Here is a 19,458-nt window from a genome sequence, read left to right as displayed (position 1 = left end):
GCCATCTTGTTCCGCTTAACATCAGTAGCAGGACTCGCATGGCTGATAGAGCAATGAAAACCTATTCAAGCAGCTCATTCATGGACCATTTGATAGTCTCACATTTTTCTAACAGCACTGAAGACAAGCCCACTTTATATTGCAATGACATTATTTTAATTTGTTTCCAAAATTAAGTCTATAAAACGTAATGTTCATTCGATTGGCTCAAGGTTTGTCGTAATATTGTTGTATATTGTTAAGGTAACACCATCAGTTTATTCGAATCACAGGGTAAGTTTAGTAAAAGATGGAAAATGTTCCTTTTATTTGTAGACACTGCCATCTAGCAAAAGTGTTCTTATTCTCGTTTATTCAGAAAAATCTCATTGCATACCCAGTTCACATGGACCTGATCAGTAAATAGATTAGCAGGGTTAAAATTCACCCAGCATTGCTTACAAGGTTCATTTTTATACTTCATAAGGTGTTATGATCTCACCTCACAGTTTGTTCTTAACAGTATTAAGAATGGCACTAAATCAGTTTAGAAGTAAGTTAACTTTCCTAAACTGATAAAACTACATCATTCAAAAACATTACAGCATTTTGTGGCACATTATTAAGCTTCTACTTTCCTGAATGAAAAAGACCAGCACACACAAAAGTGTTTTCTTTTAAATGCCATGCTTTTTATTAAATAGCCGCACAGTTTTAAATCAAGTGCTTCAAGACAAACACACAACTGCAGATAATGCAGAAAATCATCAAAAATTAGACTTACTATTAAGTATATCAAATCTCCTCATTGGATAAACCGAAAGGTTGGCTACAGATAAGTCACAGAAAACATGATTTAGCTGGAAATACATGAAAGGCAAATGAAGATGCACTTTTCACTCGGCACAGATGCTCTTCTTTATCTCTGCCTCTGTGGATTTAGCCCCCTGTGTCGCTCTGCAGGTAAAGACGCCGTCGCTGTCCCACTCTGAGGGCTTCACACTCAGGAAGCTGCTCAGACCAAAGGTTTTATCTGCCTGCTGTGTAGCAGAGCTGGTGAAAACTCCATCGGTTAGTGGGCTCCCGTTGTACGTCCAGCTGACTTCGGCAAATGCAGCAGACATCTTAGCCAGGCAAACCAGTGTGGCTTTACCTGTCTTGAGCTCCTCGCTGGATGGAGGGAGGAGACTCAGTGAGGGAGCCTCCAGGGAGGGGTCTGGATGAGGGAGGAGAGCCAGCAAATGTATAGATTACAAATCATTGCTGATTAATTTACAAACAGTGTAGGATTTGATATTTTATATTATTGGTCCAACACACAATTACAGTAAAATTATATCAAATAACTCCTAATTTTCACTCTTAAATAACCTTAAGCCATTGTTCTACTGGTAAAAAATTTGTTAATATAATAACAGGCAATAAAATGTAAAGAATCATTTTAAATTATGAATGTGCAGTCACTGAAGTTGCCATTGATACTAAAATCATTAAATATTAACTTACTTACAAAAGTTATATCATTTAAAATGGCGTATGGTACAGAGAAAATATATATGGCATGATTAGGCATTTGGACATACAATAACTATATAAATATGTTTAGCATATTTTTAAGATCTATTTTTAACAGCATGACTTTAAAAATTACAGTTCAGTATTTATTCATGTTTAGGAACACCAGCTTTAAAATACAACAACTCAGGTCCTACTGTCTAAGTTTTGAAATACTTTTTCTTTTCTTCCCTATTTCTCTCCTCTCTGATATAAACAAATTTTTCTTTAAAATCTATGTGCTATATCCAAACTCATATTCAAGAAGTTTTCATCAACATGAATGTATCAAGGCACTTTCTTAAGCATATATCTAATGATAAAATTAACCACTACAGAGGCAGATTATAACTTGCTTAATCTAAGACAACAACTGCTGTGAGCATTTTACTAAAGATTTAGGTAAGAGAAGCAGAGCAGATGGGAATGGAGAGGTACTTACCGCTGACGATCAGTTTAGTGCCTTGTCCGAATACCACAGTGATACAGGTCTCATACCCACCCGTACAAAAACTGCTCTTCACTTTCTGTACGGAGAGGAAGGAACTGAGAGACCCTGCTCCTCTTCATCCAGTTTTTGTTTTTCACTTGAATTCAGAATAATTTGTATAGTCCATAATGGCAACATTACATTGTTTCAAACCACTTTACATTCTCTCTGCCCAAAGTACCCAGTGAGTAAGCCAGAGGCGACAGTGGCATGGAAAACCCCTGTACAAGGGAGAAACCTGGGGAGGAACCAGACTCAAAGGGGGGGCATCCTCCAGGGACCAGCAGAGGAAATCAAGTGAACAAAATGACAAAATCCAAATTTATATGGTCCAAGATTCGAGTCTAAATGTGGAGGGCAGGCAGGTGCTGGTGCTGCTTCTGACATCAGGATGAACAGTGATACAGCAGCAGGGCCGGCAGGAGAGACGTCACAGGCAGAAGGGGGGGAGGGAGGCATCACAGACAGTAGAGTAGGTAGGATATCTTGATTTTTAGGTCTCCAGGCAGCACAGCCAGCCCAGGAGGGGTGGGGGGGATAAAAAGTGCATTATGCAAAGTAAGGGAGACTGGAGGGAGTGCAAACAGGTGAGTGCAGTATGTAAGATCTGGCAGATATGGCTATGGCAGCATAAATTGGAGTGAGAGGCAAGTGGGAATGCCATGTCAAATGTTCTCCAAATGGAATTTCCTGCAAATCACCTGTTATTTCAGATATTGTTATTATGTAATTATTATTTATGTGATTATTTTTACTATTTATTACTGTATAATGTTACTAAATATTATAAGATTTATTGCGTTCTTATATTATATAAAACAGCGTACAATCTTTATTTCCTTGGTGTGCAGGTGGGTGGGACACTGGCAGTGAAGTTTGCCTTGGGCACCACTTGGGCTTCCACCGGTCCTGATGGCAGTTATTACTCTAACTGCATTAAGAATGGTTGTGATTAACTTGAATTGAAATAATATTCTGTCAGCATTTGTAGTAAAGCAGAAGTGAAACTGGCAGGTTTTTGTCATGGTGTGAATCACTGTGATACTGCTTCATTGCTAAACCAGTTCTTACAGTAATACACAGCAGAGTCGTCCACCTCCACGCTGCTTATTACTAACTGATAATCTGTGTTGGACTGGGCTCTGGAGGTGAAGCGGCTGGAGGAGAATCCACTTCCATATGTGGGAGAGCTGTGAGTACGGAAGTAATACAGGACGAACTGGGGAGCTCCTCCTGGGACCTGCTTGTACCAGTAAATATTACTGTAATCATCTTCAGGTTTCTGGCAGTGCAAGGTGGCTGTTTCTCCTTTACTCAGAGTCAGTAAGGAGGGTTTTTGAGTGACAATCCTTTGGCCACTGATATCTGGGAAGGCAAAAGACACAAGGAAAGAAATACAAAGTAATGTACAAATAACACGCTGAACAAGTAAAATAAACAGAGAGGAGGCGCGTTTCTTACATGCCAGAGCTGTGATGAAGGTGTACAGAGTGAACAGCATGATGTCAGTCTGTGATCAATGAGCAGACTGGAGTGTGAGGGGCAGGGAGGTTGCAGCACAGAGATATATGGGGATGTTGGTGACATCAGGGGGAGGCACTTCTGTTCTCAACCAATCAGAGATGCGATGTACAGTTCACACCCCCAACTTCTGGCTGCAAGAAGAAGTAAAAACTATCATCCATCCATCCATTGTTCTTTAAGGCTCCATTCACACTGCAGGACTTAATGCTCAATTCTGATTTCCTGCTTCATATTTTTTTGTTTGCCTGTTCACATTACCCTTTTTAATGTGGCCAATATCAGATTTCAATGTGAATGGTTCACTATACTGAACTGGCCCGTGTGCGCACAAAACAACAAAGACGTCACTTTATTGATTCGAAAACTGCCTGGTTACGATATGAACCTTCCAGGTTTGCCTGAACAGATTTATCTCCCCAAATACTTATTAAATCCAGCACCTCACTGTCCCTTCACTGGCCAACTTCTGTGTTCTCCTCCATGTTTGGCACTCTGACGGGGACATATGGTGACTTCCGCCTGCGCAGAATTGTGACGAACGCTGATCGAGAGTGACGTAAAAGTCGCATGAATTCCGATTTCGCTGTTCAGACTGAGGTCGCGTTGCAAAAAATCAGACCTGTATCCAATTTATGACCACATACTGAAGTGGCCCAAATCGGAATTGAAAAAATCAGATTCCATGTGACTTGTGCTGTTCACATTGTAATGAAAAAATGCGCTCACATATGAGCAAAAAAATCAGATTTGGGCTACATTTGTCCTGCAGTGTGAACGTAGCCTTAGAAGCTCACCCTGAGCAAGTTCATTTTGGGGAGTCGGATCTTATCTCTATCCTGAAAAATGTCACATACTCATCAATATTTGTCAAATGAGCCAAGCTGCATATTTGTAGGGGAACCGTCCACTGGCCCAATGGCGGAATCCAATAGGACAGCCGAAGGCTTGAAATGCGTGTGGATCCTTCCGAGCGCTTCTGTAAAGTTACTTACCCGTTGTAGGTAAAGACCAAATTACATCTGACTCCATTTTAAGTAAAGATCTTTATTGGCAAGTTTAGTCATGACATGTCTGTTATTTAGATTACTTCTGGGCTGTGCCTTCTATTGCTGAACTCCCACTAATCCCGGACGATGGGGCGCATCGGATTCGCCTCGGCCGATAAGGCGATCCGTGACTCTGCTATGTAGGTTTAGATGTTGGACAACCACTACAAGGTAATACAATGCTAGCCTGGATACCCGTCATGACCCGGCGGCCCTTAACGCCCCAGAGGCTCAGCTGACCATTGCCGAATCCGAGCTAGTGAGGGCCACAGAGGTTAAGCCGATGTCTGCCGTAACTCAGCGTGTGCACGCCTCAGAGGCTGGGCCGGACTTTGTGCCGTAACTCAGCGTGTGTACGCCTCAGAGGCTGGGCCGGTCTATTACCGTAACCCAGCGTGTGCGCACCTCAGAGGCTGAGCCGGACTTTGAGTCGGAACTCAGCGTGTGCATGCCTCAGAGGCTGGGACGATCTACCGTAACCCAGCGTGTGCGTGCCTCAGAGGCTGAACCGGACCTTGTGCCGTAACCCAGCGTGTGCGCACCTCAGAGGCTGAGCCGGCATACACCGTAACTCAACTTGGGCAGCCGCATCGGGTCTCGTAGAACGGGGTCGATTCTGAGGCTGCAAGAGAGTGTTAGAATAACCCCAGTCTCTGAGGAACATGCAGAGGTTCAGCAAAATCAGACAGCCAAGAAGTAATCAAAACACAGGTTATTCACAATTAATATACATTACACCAATTTAACCAAATCTAGTGTTGCAATCATTTTAACATGTGGCCACAATTCCTATATATATATATAATATATAATATAATATATAGTATATAATCCAATTAAAAGTATATAACAATTCCATATCTCAGCTGAGTGGACACATAGTAACTGCAGAAACTATCTGATTACAGATGAAGATTCATACAGCACTATGTGGGAGCTCTGATTACAGAGTGACTCCCCGTGCTACTCTGGAGCTCTTCCTTAAGTATTCCAAACCAGGTGACAGGTTGTATCAAAGGTTGTGATTGATTATTTTAGGGCCTGCCCTGATCTTGTGTGTGTGTCTTGGAGAACTGTTGATCTTATCAATTCTCAGACCCTCAGCCAATCAAATTGCTTTAGGGGGACCGTGACAACGCCTTTGTTCTACCAGGTGATAAGATCCTCCACTTTGGTGGGTTTAGTCTTACTTTCTATATTTCTCTTATGTGAACACATGCCGCTTTAAGGTTGAGAGTATTGTGCCCGTCGTACTGTGACCATTCAAACGAGACCCAACATGGGTGTATGTGTCTCTAATGTATACCTCCTGTGTTAGTGTGAGTTAGTGAATGTAGGATGCATCTGTGTCTTGATGCGGCCAGGCCTTATCACTGGAATTTGGCTGCGGGGTTCTGGCCGCCCAGTGGGGGTGAGGTGTCCCTTTTGATGTGGTGATCAGGTGATTTGGGTCCAGTCTTGTTGGAGCCGGTGGACCTTTGCTTCAGGACACTGGGTGAAGCATTAAAGGCTTGCCAGAGCTCAGATCGACGGGGCCTGCAAGGCCTCCAGCCTTACAGTTCCCCCCTTGGCCCCTTGGGACAGACCCTTGTCCCACAGAGGGTCACTGCCTGGGCCCCGGATAATCTTCTAGGGATCCAACTTCTGTAATGTTTGCACCCACACGATGATGCACATGGGCCACTTGTGTTAACACATGTTTGAAGCACCCAGTCCTACCATGTGTACACATACTCGGCTGAGCGAGTGGGGCGTTGGTCAGAATCTTTGCAGTCCTTTTTGCTGAGTTAGCCTCCACTTGTGCTTGATGGAGATGATTTTCAGTCTTCAAGATAACCTGCTCTACCAGATCCATGGCTTTGGTCTTGGCTCGGATGCTCTCTTCATGGAGGGTGTCGTCCCACCATGGGGAGACGTCAGTCTCTAGTGTCACTCTCCCTGGGATTCTGATGTGACCCATGGTGAAGTCCTTGGTTATCTCCAGGCAGAAGGTGTGATTGGCTAGATATGCAAGTCCTCCGTATGTGACCGAGTTCATCTCACTGATGATACACCACTGTGTGTATGTGACCTTAACTGCATCAGCATGACCATGTAGCGAGTGTATGTTGATCAGTTTGGTGTCATTATGTGAGAAGGGCTGTATTGTGTTACAGGTGCAAATTATGTAATGAGAGGTCTCATGGTAACAGGTACGAGTGGTAATAGGCTCTCAGTCCCTTTCAGCATCATGTATCGCATAAGATGATCCCAATTAATCACCTGGTCCTTCACTACAGTTCCGAGGGAGCGTATAGTGGTAGAATTTGGATACACTTGGTCTGGATTACTTGGAGGGAATTTTACAAAGAGTCATATATAACTAATACATTCATTTCTAATATTACATCATTAAAGTGGTTAATAATTCTGAATATTCTATTGTTCAAATAAATCTTGTACATATGCTCGGCAGGTTACATCAGACTCGAGGAGTTGCATCTGATTTAAGAGCGCTTTGCGAAGTGCTAAGAGTGTTTGTGACTTTACTGCTTCAATGAGGTTCTCATTGCTACTGGTGATATTTTGGACGCTGGTGGCTATCTGATTAGCCAACCATGCTGTATACTGGGATTGTCCCGTTATTCTATAGCTATTTGCAGTAGAATTTCCTGATTCAAAAATCCAGTTATGCCTGCGAATAAGTCGCGTTTGGCCGCCTAGGTGACACTTGGACTGCAAGCCGGCTCTTGTAATCAGAGATCAGATCCTCGAGGCGTGTCTGTAACCAGGTATATGTTTTATCCTTAGCGTTCCTATGTTTTAAATATGCAGGCAACAGGTAGGAGATATTATACATTACATGGACCATCACTTAAGTTAACATTGTGTAATACAGTTTTATCCACATTTCCTTTGATGAGTCCTTCAGAAAGAGCAGAGTATACCTTAGCACACTGAGTAGGCTTATGGTATCTGCATGTGGTGAGGTTGAAACACAGTCCATGAACAGTTCTGGGGGCTGGTGTAGTCGGTCATGCTGGTCTTGCATTGTCCAACACAGTATGTCCCCTCTCTCTCCGGCTTGTCCATTTGAATGCCTTGGATCTGTTGTTGCTCTCTGCCGGGGAGGTTAGATTGAAGAAGAGCCCTGTATATCACATGCTAGTGGTGTTATGGGTTTCTGAGTGGGTGCACTGGTACAGGTTCTAGTTCCCGAGTGTTGTAACACTTTCTCGGATCTAGACCATTGTTTCTCTGTTTGTGTATGGCATATAATTTTCCATGGATTAAGTCTGGGATGTTCTTGAGTTTATACCAGGTTGTGAGATTGTAAACTTCTGATGGAAGATGTATGTATCCGGTTATATTACAATAGGGAATATGGGTGGATTCTGTCTTAAAACAAATCCGTGTGGCATAATTTGGTTCCGGAGCTACTCCGGGGGCCATATAACTGTTTCCTTCAATGGTGTCTCATGAGATGTGAATGGCCCCTTAAAGTGTCTCCACCCCCATCTTCCGCATACTAAGTTGAGTTCTCTCTTTGCCCCAGCCTGAGGCCCGTCTGCTTAGACACCTCTCGCATTACCTGTCCTGTGAAATGAGTGCCCACATCAGATTCAGTTTGCCTTAGTGCCCCATAGTGGGATGATTTGGTTCGCTAGCGATCGTGCCACTGTGTTTGTAGTATTATTGCCTGTGGGAATGGCTTCAACCCACTTTGAGAATTTATCAATTATGTGGCAATACCGACACCCCCCTTTTGGCACTGGGTAGCAGACCAATGAAATCTATTTGTAAATCCACCCATGGGGATCTGGTCTGTGCAATTTAGTGTGGCCTGGTTTGCCCTGGTTGATGGTGGCACGCACGTCACATGCTCTGCACCCTGCCTCCACATCTGATGCCATTGCGGGCCACTGATGTCCTTAATTTGTATGGTTGCGCTTATACATGGCAGGGGAATATCAGTATGAGAATAAGCTGCCCCGGTATCAATGAGAGCGTGCACTAATCAACATCCAAGATTAACTTTTACTTTGGTCCGGTTCTCGCTGACCATAATACTCCCTAGCACGATGGAGGCCACACACCCCTATTGCGGTGGCTTGTATTTTTCTAACAGGGCTGCCAATTCAGACTACAGTGAATCAGATATGTCATTTGAATCTGACTACTTCCCTTCAGTGTGTTTCTGGTCATAGAAGGGTTTATCAGTATGCCCCCCCTGGTTTCTGTTGCAGAGACCTGCTGTTGGATAATGATGCTTCCGTTTAATTTTAAAGCAGTCCTCAGTGCTATGACTTGTCCTCTGATGGATCTTACATGACACTGGGGCCTCCGTGCCTCTGGGCCATTACCCTCTGCCAACCACTGGGTTGTAGCTATCAGTCGTGTTTTACTTGGTTAAAGCCTGTCCTCTATTTTAGATGCCCATTTCACTAATGCTTTATAGGTGTTCTCCGGAGGATCCCTTCCATTACTCATCACTTGTTGGATGTGGTGTCCCGCATTATTTTTCAAGAGTTGTATTAAAACTTCTTGATCGCGGTGGGCTTCCTCCATACATGAATGTTCTATAAAAGATATTCACCTGCGCTCAGCATAAGTTTCAAATGGCTCTTTACTGGCTTGTTTAATGTCCAGTATCTTATGCCAAGCTGCATGCGCCGGCCCCCTCAGCTCGAGGAGGGCCTCTTTGAGTTAGCTACACACATCCTTATCTGCATTGTTGTTCTGTTTAATTATAATACACCCGGACTTTAACTCTGCCGACATTTTAGACTGGAGCTCCTCGGAATGGTGAGCAAGGCTATTTGCCACATATCCCTGGGCTCGAGGTTGTACACCGAAGCCTGTAGCATGAGCTTGTCCCAGTATGGCTGAAACGATTCTTATCTGGGCAGTATACTGACCACCTCCCTGTATCTCGCGTGTTTGTCGCATGTTAAAGGGTGACTAATCACTGTGACATCATTGTCTGCATCTATCATCATTTTCAGGACAGCTACTCTGACTGATTTTTGGGGCATTGTACCCGATTGCAGCCGTGTCATTATAGGACTACGGCGCTTTGGTTCTCCTGGTCTATGGGGCCGATAGTGAGCGTCACTTACGGGGCTCGGAGATCTGGCCGGATTCCCCTTCTGTCTGGGTAACACTACAGATGCTCGGCTACGAGCTTCTTCCACAGACATCTCTCGGGTTCTGTGTGTTAGTGCGGCCAACTCCTCATCCTCACTATAGCCTGGTAGGTTGAAGTACCCAGCATTATATATTTCCTGTCGGATGACGGCCACTGGGAACCTGGCATCACCGCAATGATCGTCTATGGCTGACGTATAATTATGCTTCAGTCGAAGCTCTTTCTCAAGCTTCGTTATTATTATAACTATTATTATTATTATTATTTATTATTATTATTATTTATTTATTTCTAAGGCCTCACCTTGGCATCCCCAGCTCTGCTTTTCATATGCGAAACTATCCACTTGCGCCCTGAGCCGTTTTAACTCAACTGACTGTGCTGTTTCTAAGCTTCACACACTATCTAAGGTCCGTTCTTTTCTCCGTGAGGGCTGCAAGATCATTGCAGCGAAGTAAATATACTGCGGTATTTTGCTCTGGACCCTAGCCATTGTCCTTCAACGGTATACCGGTAGAGGATCTGGATGTTATCCAAACTCAGCCCTAAACCTTTGGCATGCAGGCGAACCAGAGTGCCCTTAAGACACACGCAAGGGAATCACCTCCTCGTCAGTCTCTCCACTGCCATATCCCTGACTAGCCATGTCTTATTTTCTAAATCTTCCCTCCACCGGATTTCTACGATCTCCGATCTGACTTTGGGTATGCCGGCCCATTCTACACTATGTGTCTATATGGAATGTGGTTTGCTTTCCCTCGACACTTCATTTATAAATAATTAAGCTTTATACTTACCAAAGCTGCAGAGAGAGAATGAGTGCACCAAACCTCATCTTCTGCACGCTGGGCACTTCCTTGGGGATGTTCGAAATCGGCGCTGGATGGACGTCACTCGCTGGTCTGGATCGGCTCTCGCGAGATCACGTCGGGGTCACCAAATTGTAGGGGAACCGTCCACTGGCCCAATGGCGGAATCCAATAGGACAGCCGAAGGCTTGAAATGCGTGTGGATCCTTCCGAGCGCTTCTGTAAAGTTACTTACCCGTTGTAGGTAAAGACCAAATTACATCTGACTCCATTTTAAGTAAAGATCTTTATTGGCAAGTTTAGTCATGACATGTCTGTTATTTAGATTACTTCTGGGCTGTGCCTTCTATTGCTGAACTCCCACTAATCCCGGACGATGGGGCGCATCGGATTCGCCTCGGCCGATAAGGCGATCCGTGACTCTGCTATGTAGGTTTAGATGTTGGACAACCACTACAAGGTAATACAATGCTAGCCTGGATACCCGTCATGACCCGGCGGCCCTTAACGCCCCAGAGGCTCAGCTGACCATTGCCGAATCCGAGCTAGTGAGGGCCACAGAGGTTAAGCCGATGTCTGCCGTAACTCAGCGTGTGCACGCCTCAGAGGCTGGGCCGGACTTTGTGCCGTAACTCAGCGTGTGTACGCCTCAGAGGCTGGGCCGGTCTATTACCGTAACCCAGCGTGTGCGCACCTCAGAGGCTGAGCCGGACTTTGAGTCGGAACTCAGCGTGTGCATGCCTCAGAGGCTGGGACGATCTACCGTAACCCAGCGTGTGCGTGCCTCAGAGGCTGAACCGGACCTTGTGCCGTAACCCAGCGTGTGCGCACCTCAGAGGCTGAGCCGGCATACACCGTAACTCAACTTGGGCAGCCGCATCGGGTCTCGTAGAACGGGGTCGATTCTGAGGCTGCAAGAGAGTGTTAGAATAACCCCAGTCTCTGAGGAACATGCAGAGGTTCAGCAAAATCAGACAGCCAAGAAGTAATCAAAACACAGGTTATTCACAATTAATATACATTACACCAATTTAACCAAATCTAGTGTTGCAATCATTTTAACATGTGGCCACAATTCCTATATATATATATAATATATAATATAATATATAGTATATAATCCAATTAAAAGTATATAACAATTCCATATCTCAGCTGAGTGGACACATAGTAACTGCAGAAACTATCTGATTACAGATGAAGATTCATACAGCACTATGTGGGAGCTCTGATTACAGAGTGACTCCCCGTGCTACTCTGGAGCTCTTCCTTAAGTATTCCAAACCAGGTGACAGGTTGTATCAAAGGTTGTGATTGATTATTTTAGGGCCTGCCCTGATCTTGTGTGTGTGTCTTGGAGAACTGTTGATCTTATCAATTCTCAGACCCTCAGCCAATCAAATTGCTTTAGGGGGACCGTGACAACGCCTTTGTTCTACCAGGTGATAAGATCCTCCACTTTGGTGGGTTTAGTCTTACTTTCTATATTTCTCTTATGTGAACACATGCCGCTTTAAGGTTGAGAGTATTGTGCCCGTCGTACTGTGACCATTCAAACGAGACCCAACATGGGTGTATGTGTCTCTAATGTATACCTCCTGTGTTAGTGTGAGTTAGTGAATGTAGGATGCATCTGTGCCTTATCACTGGAATTTGGCTGCGGGGTTCTGGCCGCCCAGTGGGGGTGAGGTGTCCCTTTTGATGTGGTGATCAGGTGATTTGGGTCCAGTCTTGTTGGAGCCGGTGGACCTTTGCTTCAGGACACTGGGTGAAGCATTAAAGGCTTGCCAGAGCTCAGATCGACGGGGCCTGCAAGGCCTCCAGCCTTACATATTAATCTTTAAATCACCGTGTTTCCAAACATATAATCCATAGTTGAAGGACTAAGTTTAGTGGTATCTTATGCCATATTTGCTAATTATTGCTGGGATCTGAGCAAAGATCTGTCACGCCTAAGCCAGTCAATTAATCTTTGCACAAGTGGAAAATGTTCCTCATTGGCTAATCCAGATCAATGAGAGTACATGATGAATTTAGCTGTTGTCGGTTTCACCTGTCCTTTCTTCCAGATGTATCTGAAATACTAGTCTGTTTCGTATGAACGCAAATCTAGCCCCAGTGCCGTTGAACAGAAATTCAAAGGAACTGTATTTGTTTGATGGTTTTTCTTTCTAAGGAAATAACTTTAATCTTCCATAAATTTCAGGTGTCTTCCTGTCCTTCAAAATTCCATCCATCTTTTAGAAGGAGAACCACAAATTGCAACCCAGTATGACGTGGTTCTCTCCGTCAAACTACTTAGGATGTCAAACACCATTATATGCCGTTAATGTGATTTTTAAAATGAAATTGACAGTATTAATTCTTAGGTAACACTTTACTAAGGGGTGCTCTATAAAGGGTATATGACACCAACATAGGCTTTTCATGACAGCTGACCTATCTTGACACAAGCATTTGTTCCAAATGTCATAAATTCTGACATTGCCAACTCCTGTGTCAAGCTGACATATCACCTATGTCGACTGTGGTTCTGTTTGTGCATATCTTACATGTTCTTCCTGTGTCTGTTGTGAGTTTCCTCCAGGATCTCTTGTTTCCTTCCATGGACAAAATTATAATGAATCGGGGATGATAAATTAATGAAGTTTGAGTGAACCCAGAACTTTTCCAGACTGTCACCCATGTGATGCAGGTATATGCATCAAAAGGATGCCCTGCAGTATCTCCTTACATGGAACCTGTGTGTAAGGCACTACATTGACTTGTGGGGAATACAGTAAAACCTTGGATTGCGAGCATAATTAGTTCCGGAAACGTGCTTGTAATCCAAAGCACTCGTATTTCAAAGCGAATTTTCCTATTAGAAATAATGGAAACTCAGATGATTCATTCCACAATCCAAAGATATTCATATTAAATGATTAATACAAAATATAAAGTAAAAATACATAAAACAAATTAAGCTGCACTTTACCTTTGAAAAGAATCGTGGATGGTGTGAGGGAGATGAGAGAGAGGAGGAGAGGAGGGTTATTTTGTAGGACGACTTTTACTATAACAGAATCACTGGTATCTGTTGGCTCACTGGAATCTTTTTCTTTTTGTGCAACTTTAACAAGGAACCTATCCAATGATAGCCACTTTTGCCTCCTTTTCGATTTCGTGGAAATGTGGACATTGCATTGTCGTTAAACAGATTCATCGCTCGCACTGCTACGCCCTTATTCGGGTGGTGCTTTTCTACTAAATTTTGACTATATGAGTGAGGCATGCAGACCGATACCGAGCATGGGAGACGATTACCCACAATCCCACAGCAAGAGAGAGAAGAACCATTGGCTCAGTTGTGTTTACGTGTCTATAGGCAGACAAAGCGTATACTCGTATTGAAAGACCTCGCTCGTTGATCAAGTTAAAATGTATAAATTTTTGCTCGTCTTGCAAAACACTCGCAAACCAAGTTACTCGCAATCCAAGGTTTGACTGTACTTTGATACTAACAGCAGTAATTTTGTATCTTCTCTGTGAGTTGCATTTTTAATTGCAGTTTGCAACATTTGCATGAATGTCTGTATAATATCATGACACAGTAATAACTGCAACATGACAGTTTTTTTTACCCTTAAGTGAGTTACACTTTAGAACATATAAGACTAATATAAATGCCTATGTAATGTAATGACCAGATGTTGTGTTAGATTTTTTTTGTTCATCATTTTGACTGACAGGGTGTCATCTATTAGCTGTCATTTAAATTTCATTTTTAAAGACAAATTTAGTTGCATTTAATTTTCATTCATTAGTAAAAAAAAATGTAGTAATTAATATACAAGCAAAGTTATAGATTATTCATTTATAAGGGTATGGAGAGAAAAGGGGAACAACGACACTTCCATGTGTCAGTTTCCCATCACACAACAGAAACTGTGACATTTATGCTAAATAAGCATTAGAAACGACACAAAAATGACACAAAGTAACATCAAACTCAAATGATGCATGCTGATAGGATGAGATCGATACTGATCTCCCTTAGGCAGCTCCTTCCAGAGTGTTCTGAGGGCTTTACGCTTGCATTGACCAGGGTGATTGCAGCAGGTTTGAAAGTTCACCTGCTGAAGTGCCATCTGATGAGTTAGGGATCTAGGCAGAGCAGCTGGGGAAGATGGCAGAGTGGGGGCAGCAGCAAGAAAGAGACATGGACCTGCAACCTGTGTTCCAGTGAGTCCGAGATCAGCAGCAGTCGCCCTGAGAGGAGGTGGCTGCTCTCTCGCCTACCACAAAAGGCTTGTGGGCTAAGCTTGGGGCTTTATGGCTGTGTGATGGGGCGCTACAGCCAGTCTGGACTGAGTCTGCCATGGCAGAAGAGAGAGAGCGAGTGGTCGTCCCCAAGTCCTGGTGTGAGAGGGTCCTCCGGGCTGCTCATGGGGCTGTGCACTTTGGTGTTACCAAGACACTCCAGCATGTTAGGCAGTGTTCCTACTGGGGGCTGCTGAGGAAGGACTTGGAAGTTTTTTGTTACCAGTGTGATCCCTGTACTCCCCAGAAAGGGATGCAAGGTCAGTCACATGCCCCCCTGCAGCAGTTCCCTGTGGGCTCTCCCATGGAGAGGGTTGAGGTGGATGTGTTGGGCTCTTTTCTGAGTTCAGATCATGGGAACCATTTTATATTGTCTACAATGTACTATTTTATGGCTTGTTGTTGCAAGAAGGCGGCGCGAGTAGTCGTAGTGGCCCGGCGCTCCTCGAGACTTAGCAGTTTTCTTTTTGTTTTTTGTGTTTTCACTCCACTCTCATCCTGAATACAGGCAAGCCGCAGGGGTGTGTTCTCAGTCCCCTCCTCTATTCCCTTTTCACTTTCAACTGTTTTCCTATTCACACCAGCAACACCATCGTCAAATTTGCTGACTACGCCACGATTGTAGGGCTGATTGACATCAACAAATCAGCGTACAGGGATGAGGTTCAGCAGCTGAGGCAATGGTGTGACAGCAATAATCTGGAACTGAATACATCCAAGACCAGAGAGATGATAGTGGACTTCAGGAGAGCCAAGCGGGCTGAGCACTCTGCCCTCTACATCGTCGGAGAAGAGGCAGAGAGGGTGGAGAGCTCCTAGGGGTCCACATCTCTGCCGACCTCACCTGGTCCACAAACATCTCTCACCAGGCGGGGAAGGCACAACAAAGAATGTACTTCCTCAGGAAGATGCGTCAGGCCCACCTCCCTCAACAGCTGCTGATCAATTTTTACTGCTCTACCATTGAGAGCCTCCTGACCTTCTGCTGCATAGTGTGGTTTAGTAGCTGCACTGAGGAAGACAGAAAGAGCCTGCAGCCGGTGGTAAGGGTTGCAGAGCAGGTAATTGAAACAGTACTACCCCCCCCCCCCCCAAGGATATTTACACTGGGAGATTCCACCAGAGAGCTGTTTCTTTTTGTGTGTTGTTCTTATTTCTTATTTATTACGTTAACTTATGCTGCTAAACAGAGAGCTGCTGTACTGTTTTTTCACTGTTTTTATAATAGTGACAATAAAGATCTATCTTGTCTCATCTCATCAAAAGGCCAGGGGCTTATGCATTGCCTGATCAGGAGGTAGAGACCATTGCAGACACACTGCTGGAGGGGATGTTCAGCCAGTTAGGAGTGCCAGAGTCCATAAACAGTGACCAGGGTCACAATTTTGAGTCATGAGTATATGTGCAAGAGGCTGGGCATTCACAATACTCACACTACCCTATTACATCCATGGAGCGATGGGTTACTGGAGAGATGTAACCGGACTCTAGCAGAACAACAACAACAACAAATTTATTTTTGTATAGCGCATTATCACAACATTACATTGTCCCAAAGCGCTTTACAGCATCCCCACCCAAAGCCCCCAGTGAGTAAGCCATAGGCGACAGTGGCAAGGAAAAACTCCCTAGAAGGAAGAAACCTTGGGAGGGACCAGACTCAAAGGGGGAGCCCATCCTCCAGGGGCCGGCAGGGAGAGTCAAATACAGTTAAGTCTGAAACACAAACGGGGAGCAGAGGGGAGATGACAAGCCGGTGCCACCACTCCCTCCAATCACCAGGCAGCCAGAAGGCAGGGAGTGGGTCATACAAGGAAGATGACACTGGCAGAACGGCGAGCTGGATGCACGGACGTCATTGGTAGTGGCGATGTCACATGTTGCAGGGTGTGCTGGACATCTTGATAAATTGAGGGCTCCAGGCAGAAAAGAAATTCCTTTTCTTATACCAGGATGTCAAGTCTTTGTGAGTAAAAGGGCAGTAAAAAAAAATGCGTATAAACGCTTTGGAGTGCATTTATATTTATATGTACATCATACATAGCTTTCTATGTATCTACCGGATCGCAGGACATGTGAGTTGGTGAAAAGTGCAACACAAAATGCATAGCAGGAATGAGCCCTGAAATGTGGAAGTGAAGAGTCAGTCTCATAACCTTTTATGTCACTTGAATGAAAAAAGTGTCATAATACAACTTTATGTCAGCATAAACCTATGACAGTCAACATAGGAGATACAGTGCATCTGGAAAGTATTCACAGCGCATCCCTTTTTCCACATTTTGTTATGCTACAGCCTTATTCCAAAATGGATTAAATTCATTTTTCCCCTTAAAATTCTACACACAACACCCCATAATGACAACGTGAAAAAAGTTTACTTGAGATTTTTGCAAATTTATTAAAAATAAAAAAACTGAGAAATCACCTGTACATAGGTATTCACAGCCTTTGCTCAATACTTTGTTGAGGCACCTTCGGCAGCAATTACAGCCTCAAGTCTTTTTGAATATGATGCCACAAGCTTGGCACACCTATCCATGGGCAGTTTGGCCCATTCCTCTTTGCAGCACCTCTCAAGCTCCATCATTGGATGGGACGCGTCGATGCACAGCCATTTTAAGATCTCTCCAGAGATGTTCAATCAGATTCAAGTCTGGGCTCTGGCTGGGCCACTCAAGGACATCCACAGAGTTGTCCTGAAGCCACTCCTTTGATATCTTGGCTCTGTGCTTAGGGTCGTCCCCCCAGTCTGAGGTCAATAGCGCTCTGGAGCAGGTTTTCATCCAGGATGTCTCTGTATATTGCTGCATTCATCTTTCCCTATATCCTGACTAGTCTCCCAGTTCCTGCCACTGAAAAACATCCCCACAGCATGATGCTGCCACCACCATGTTTCACTGTAGGGATGGTATTGGCCTGGTGGTGAGTGGTACCTGGTTTCCTCCAAACATGACGCCAGGCATTCACACCAAAGAGCTCAATCTTTGTCTCATCAGACCCGAGAATTTTGTTTCTCATGGTCTGAGAGTCCTTCAGGTGCCTTTTGGCAAACTCAAGGTGGGCTGCCATGCGCCTTTTACTAAGGAGTGGCTTCCGTCTGGCCACTCTACCATACAGGCCTGATTGGTGGATTGCTGCAGAGATGGTTGTCCTTCTGGAAGGTTCTCCTCTCTCCACAGAGGACCTCTGGAGCTCTGACAGCCGAAATGAGTTTCCTCCACAGGGTGGCTGGGCTCTCCCTTAGAGATAGGGTAAGGAGCTCGGTCATTCGGGAGAGTAGACCCGCTGCTCCTCTGCATTGAAAGGAGCCAGATGAGGTGGCTCGGGCATCTGATTAGAATGCCTCCTGGACGACTCCCTGGTTAGGTGTTCCGGGCAAGTCCCACTGGGAGGAGGCCCTGGGGAAGACCCAGGACACGCTGGATGGTCTATGTCTCTCGGCTGGCCTGGGAACGCCTCGGGATTCCCCCAGAGGAGCTGGATGAAGTGGCCGGGGAGAGGGAAGTCTGGGTTTCCCTGCTCAGACTGCTGCCCCCGCGACCCGACCTCAGATTCAGCGGGAGATAATGGATGGATGGATGGATGGATGGACAGTATTAATAAAGTAGCTGTTTATACATTTCAACAGATTGTTTGAATCTTCAGTTTTATGTTATTCTGAAAAAATGGGTTGGGTGAATATTCTTAAATGCAGGCCTAATGAAATCCGATATATGTACCCGCGTTTTTTAACGATAAAGGTTTGTATGTGTATTTTCAACAGCTATAAAAGCAGAACTGAAAATATTAAGCAGGGAGGTTTTTGTCATGGTGTAAATAACTGTGATACATGTTCATTAGCAGAGCCGTCCCATGTGTTACAGTAATAAACTGCTGAGTCTCCAACCTCCACGGTGTTGATGATCAACCGATAATCTGATTTACTCTGATGGTTTGATGTGAAGCGGCTGGAGGAGAAGCCTGTCCCATAGGTGGGGGAGCTCGATCCATGGTAATAATTCAACACAAACTGGGGAACTCCACCTGGGACCTGCTTGTACCAGCGAGCAGCACTGTTAGTGACTGTCCCAAGGTTACAGTCCATAGTCACTGTCCCTCCTTGATTCACTGTCAGAGCAGGAGGCTTCTGGGTAACCACTGTCACACCACTCACACCTGACAAATAAAATCATCATTAAAAGATCATATAACAGACTTACAGTGCTACAAAAAGTGTTTTGATTGATTTCTTACATGAGAGAGCAGTGATGAGAGTGCAGATTTTCAGAAGCATGTTGTCAGCGTGTGGAGTGCAGAGTCCTCACTGTCCAGCTGAGATATGAGCAGGTCACAGTATGAGGAGAGAGGCAGCAGCAGGGCCCAGATTTAAGAGGGGGATGGAGAGGGCGGGGCCTGTGCTCCCAGCCAATCAGAGTCAGTGTCAAAAACAGCCAACCGCTGTCAGTTGTCAGAATGTTGTAAAGTTGCTTAAAAAGGCACTTCAAATGATCCAGGATGTGCTTTATGATTACAAGTTATGTTGATTTAAAAAGTGACTTGAGAATAACTACAACTACTTACTGCAGTGATCATCTGCATCCTGTAACACAGAGTTTGAAGGACATCAGAATACTGTACATGTAA

The 19,458-nt window shown here is 44.5% G+C and overlaps 1 protein-coding gene and 1 pseudogene across 2 annotated transcripts; both read right to left on the bottom strand.

The window, feature by feature from the left end:
- Window positions 1-649: 649 nt before the first annotated feature.
- Window positions 650-19,161, bottom strand: LOC111846497 (immunoglobulin lambda-1 light chain-like). 2 transcript variants are annotated; one of them, XM_072705014.1, is made up of 4 exons: window positions 19,069-19,161; window positions 18,665-18,990; window positions 1,976-2,009; window positions 650-1,195 (listed from the first exon to the last, which is right to left on the bottom strand). In XM_072705014.1, the coding sequence occupies exons 1-4, from the start codon at window positions 19,106-19,108 to the stop codon at window positions 876-878; spliced, it is 720 nt and encodes a 239-aa protein (XP_072561115.1). In that variant the 5' UTR covers window positions 19,109-19,161; the 3' UTR covers window positions 650-875. The 2 variants fall into 2 exon arrangements, with proteins under 2 accessions (XP_072561115.1, XP_072561116.1); XM_072705015.1 differs by lacking the exons at window positions 18,665-18,990; window positions 19,069-19,161 and adding exons at window positions 3,069-3,388; window positions 3,485-3,575.
- LOC111833332 (uncharacterized) lies at window positions 6,147-6,939 on the bottom strand (annotated as a pseudogene).
- Window positions 19,162-19,458: the final 297 nt, after the last annotated feature.

This window comes from Paramormyrops kingsleyae, chromosome 22 (genome assembly GCF_048594095.1).
Source record: "Paramormyrops kingsleyae isolate MSU_618 chromosome 22, PKINGS_0.4, whole genome shotgun sequence".
NCBI lineage: Eukaryota > Metazoa > Chordata > Actinopteri > Osteoglossiformes > Mormyridae > Paramormyrops > Paramormyrops kingsleyae.
The sequence above is the reverse complement of the archived record's forward strand: the minus strand, read 5'-3'. Positions and strand labels throughout refer to the sequence as shown.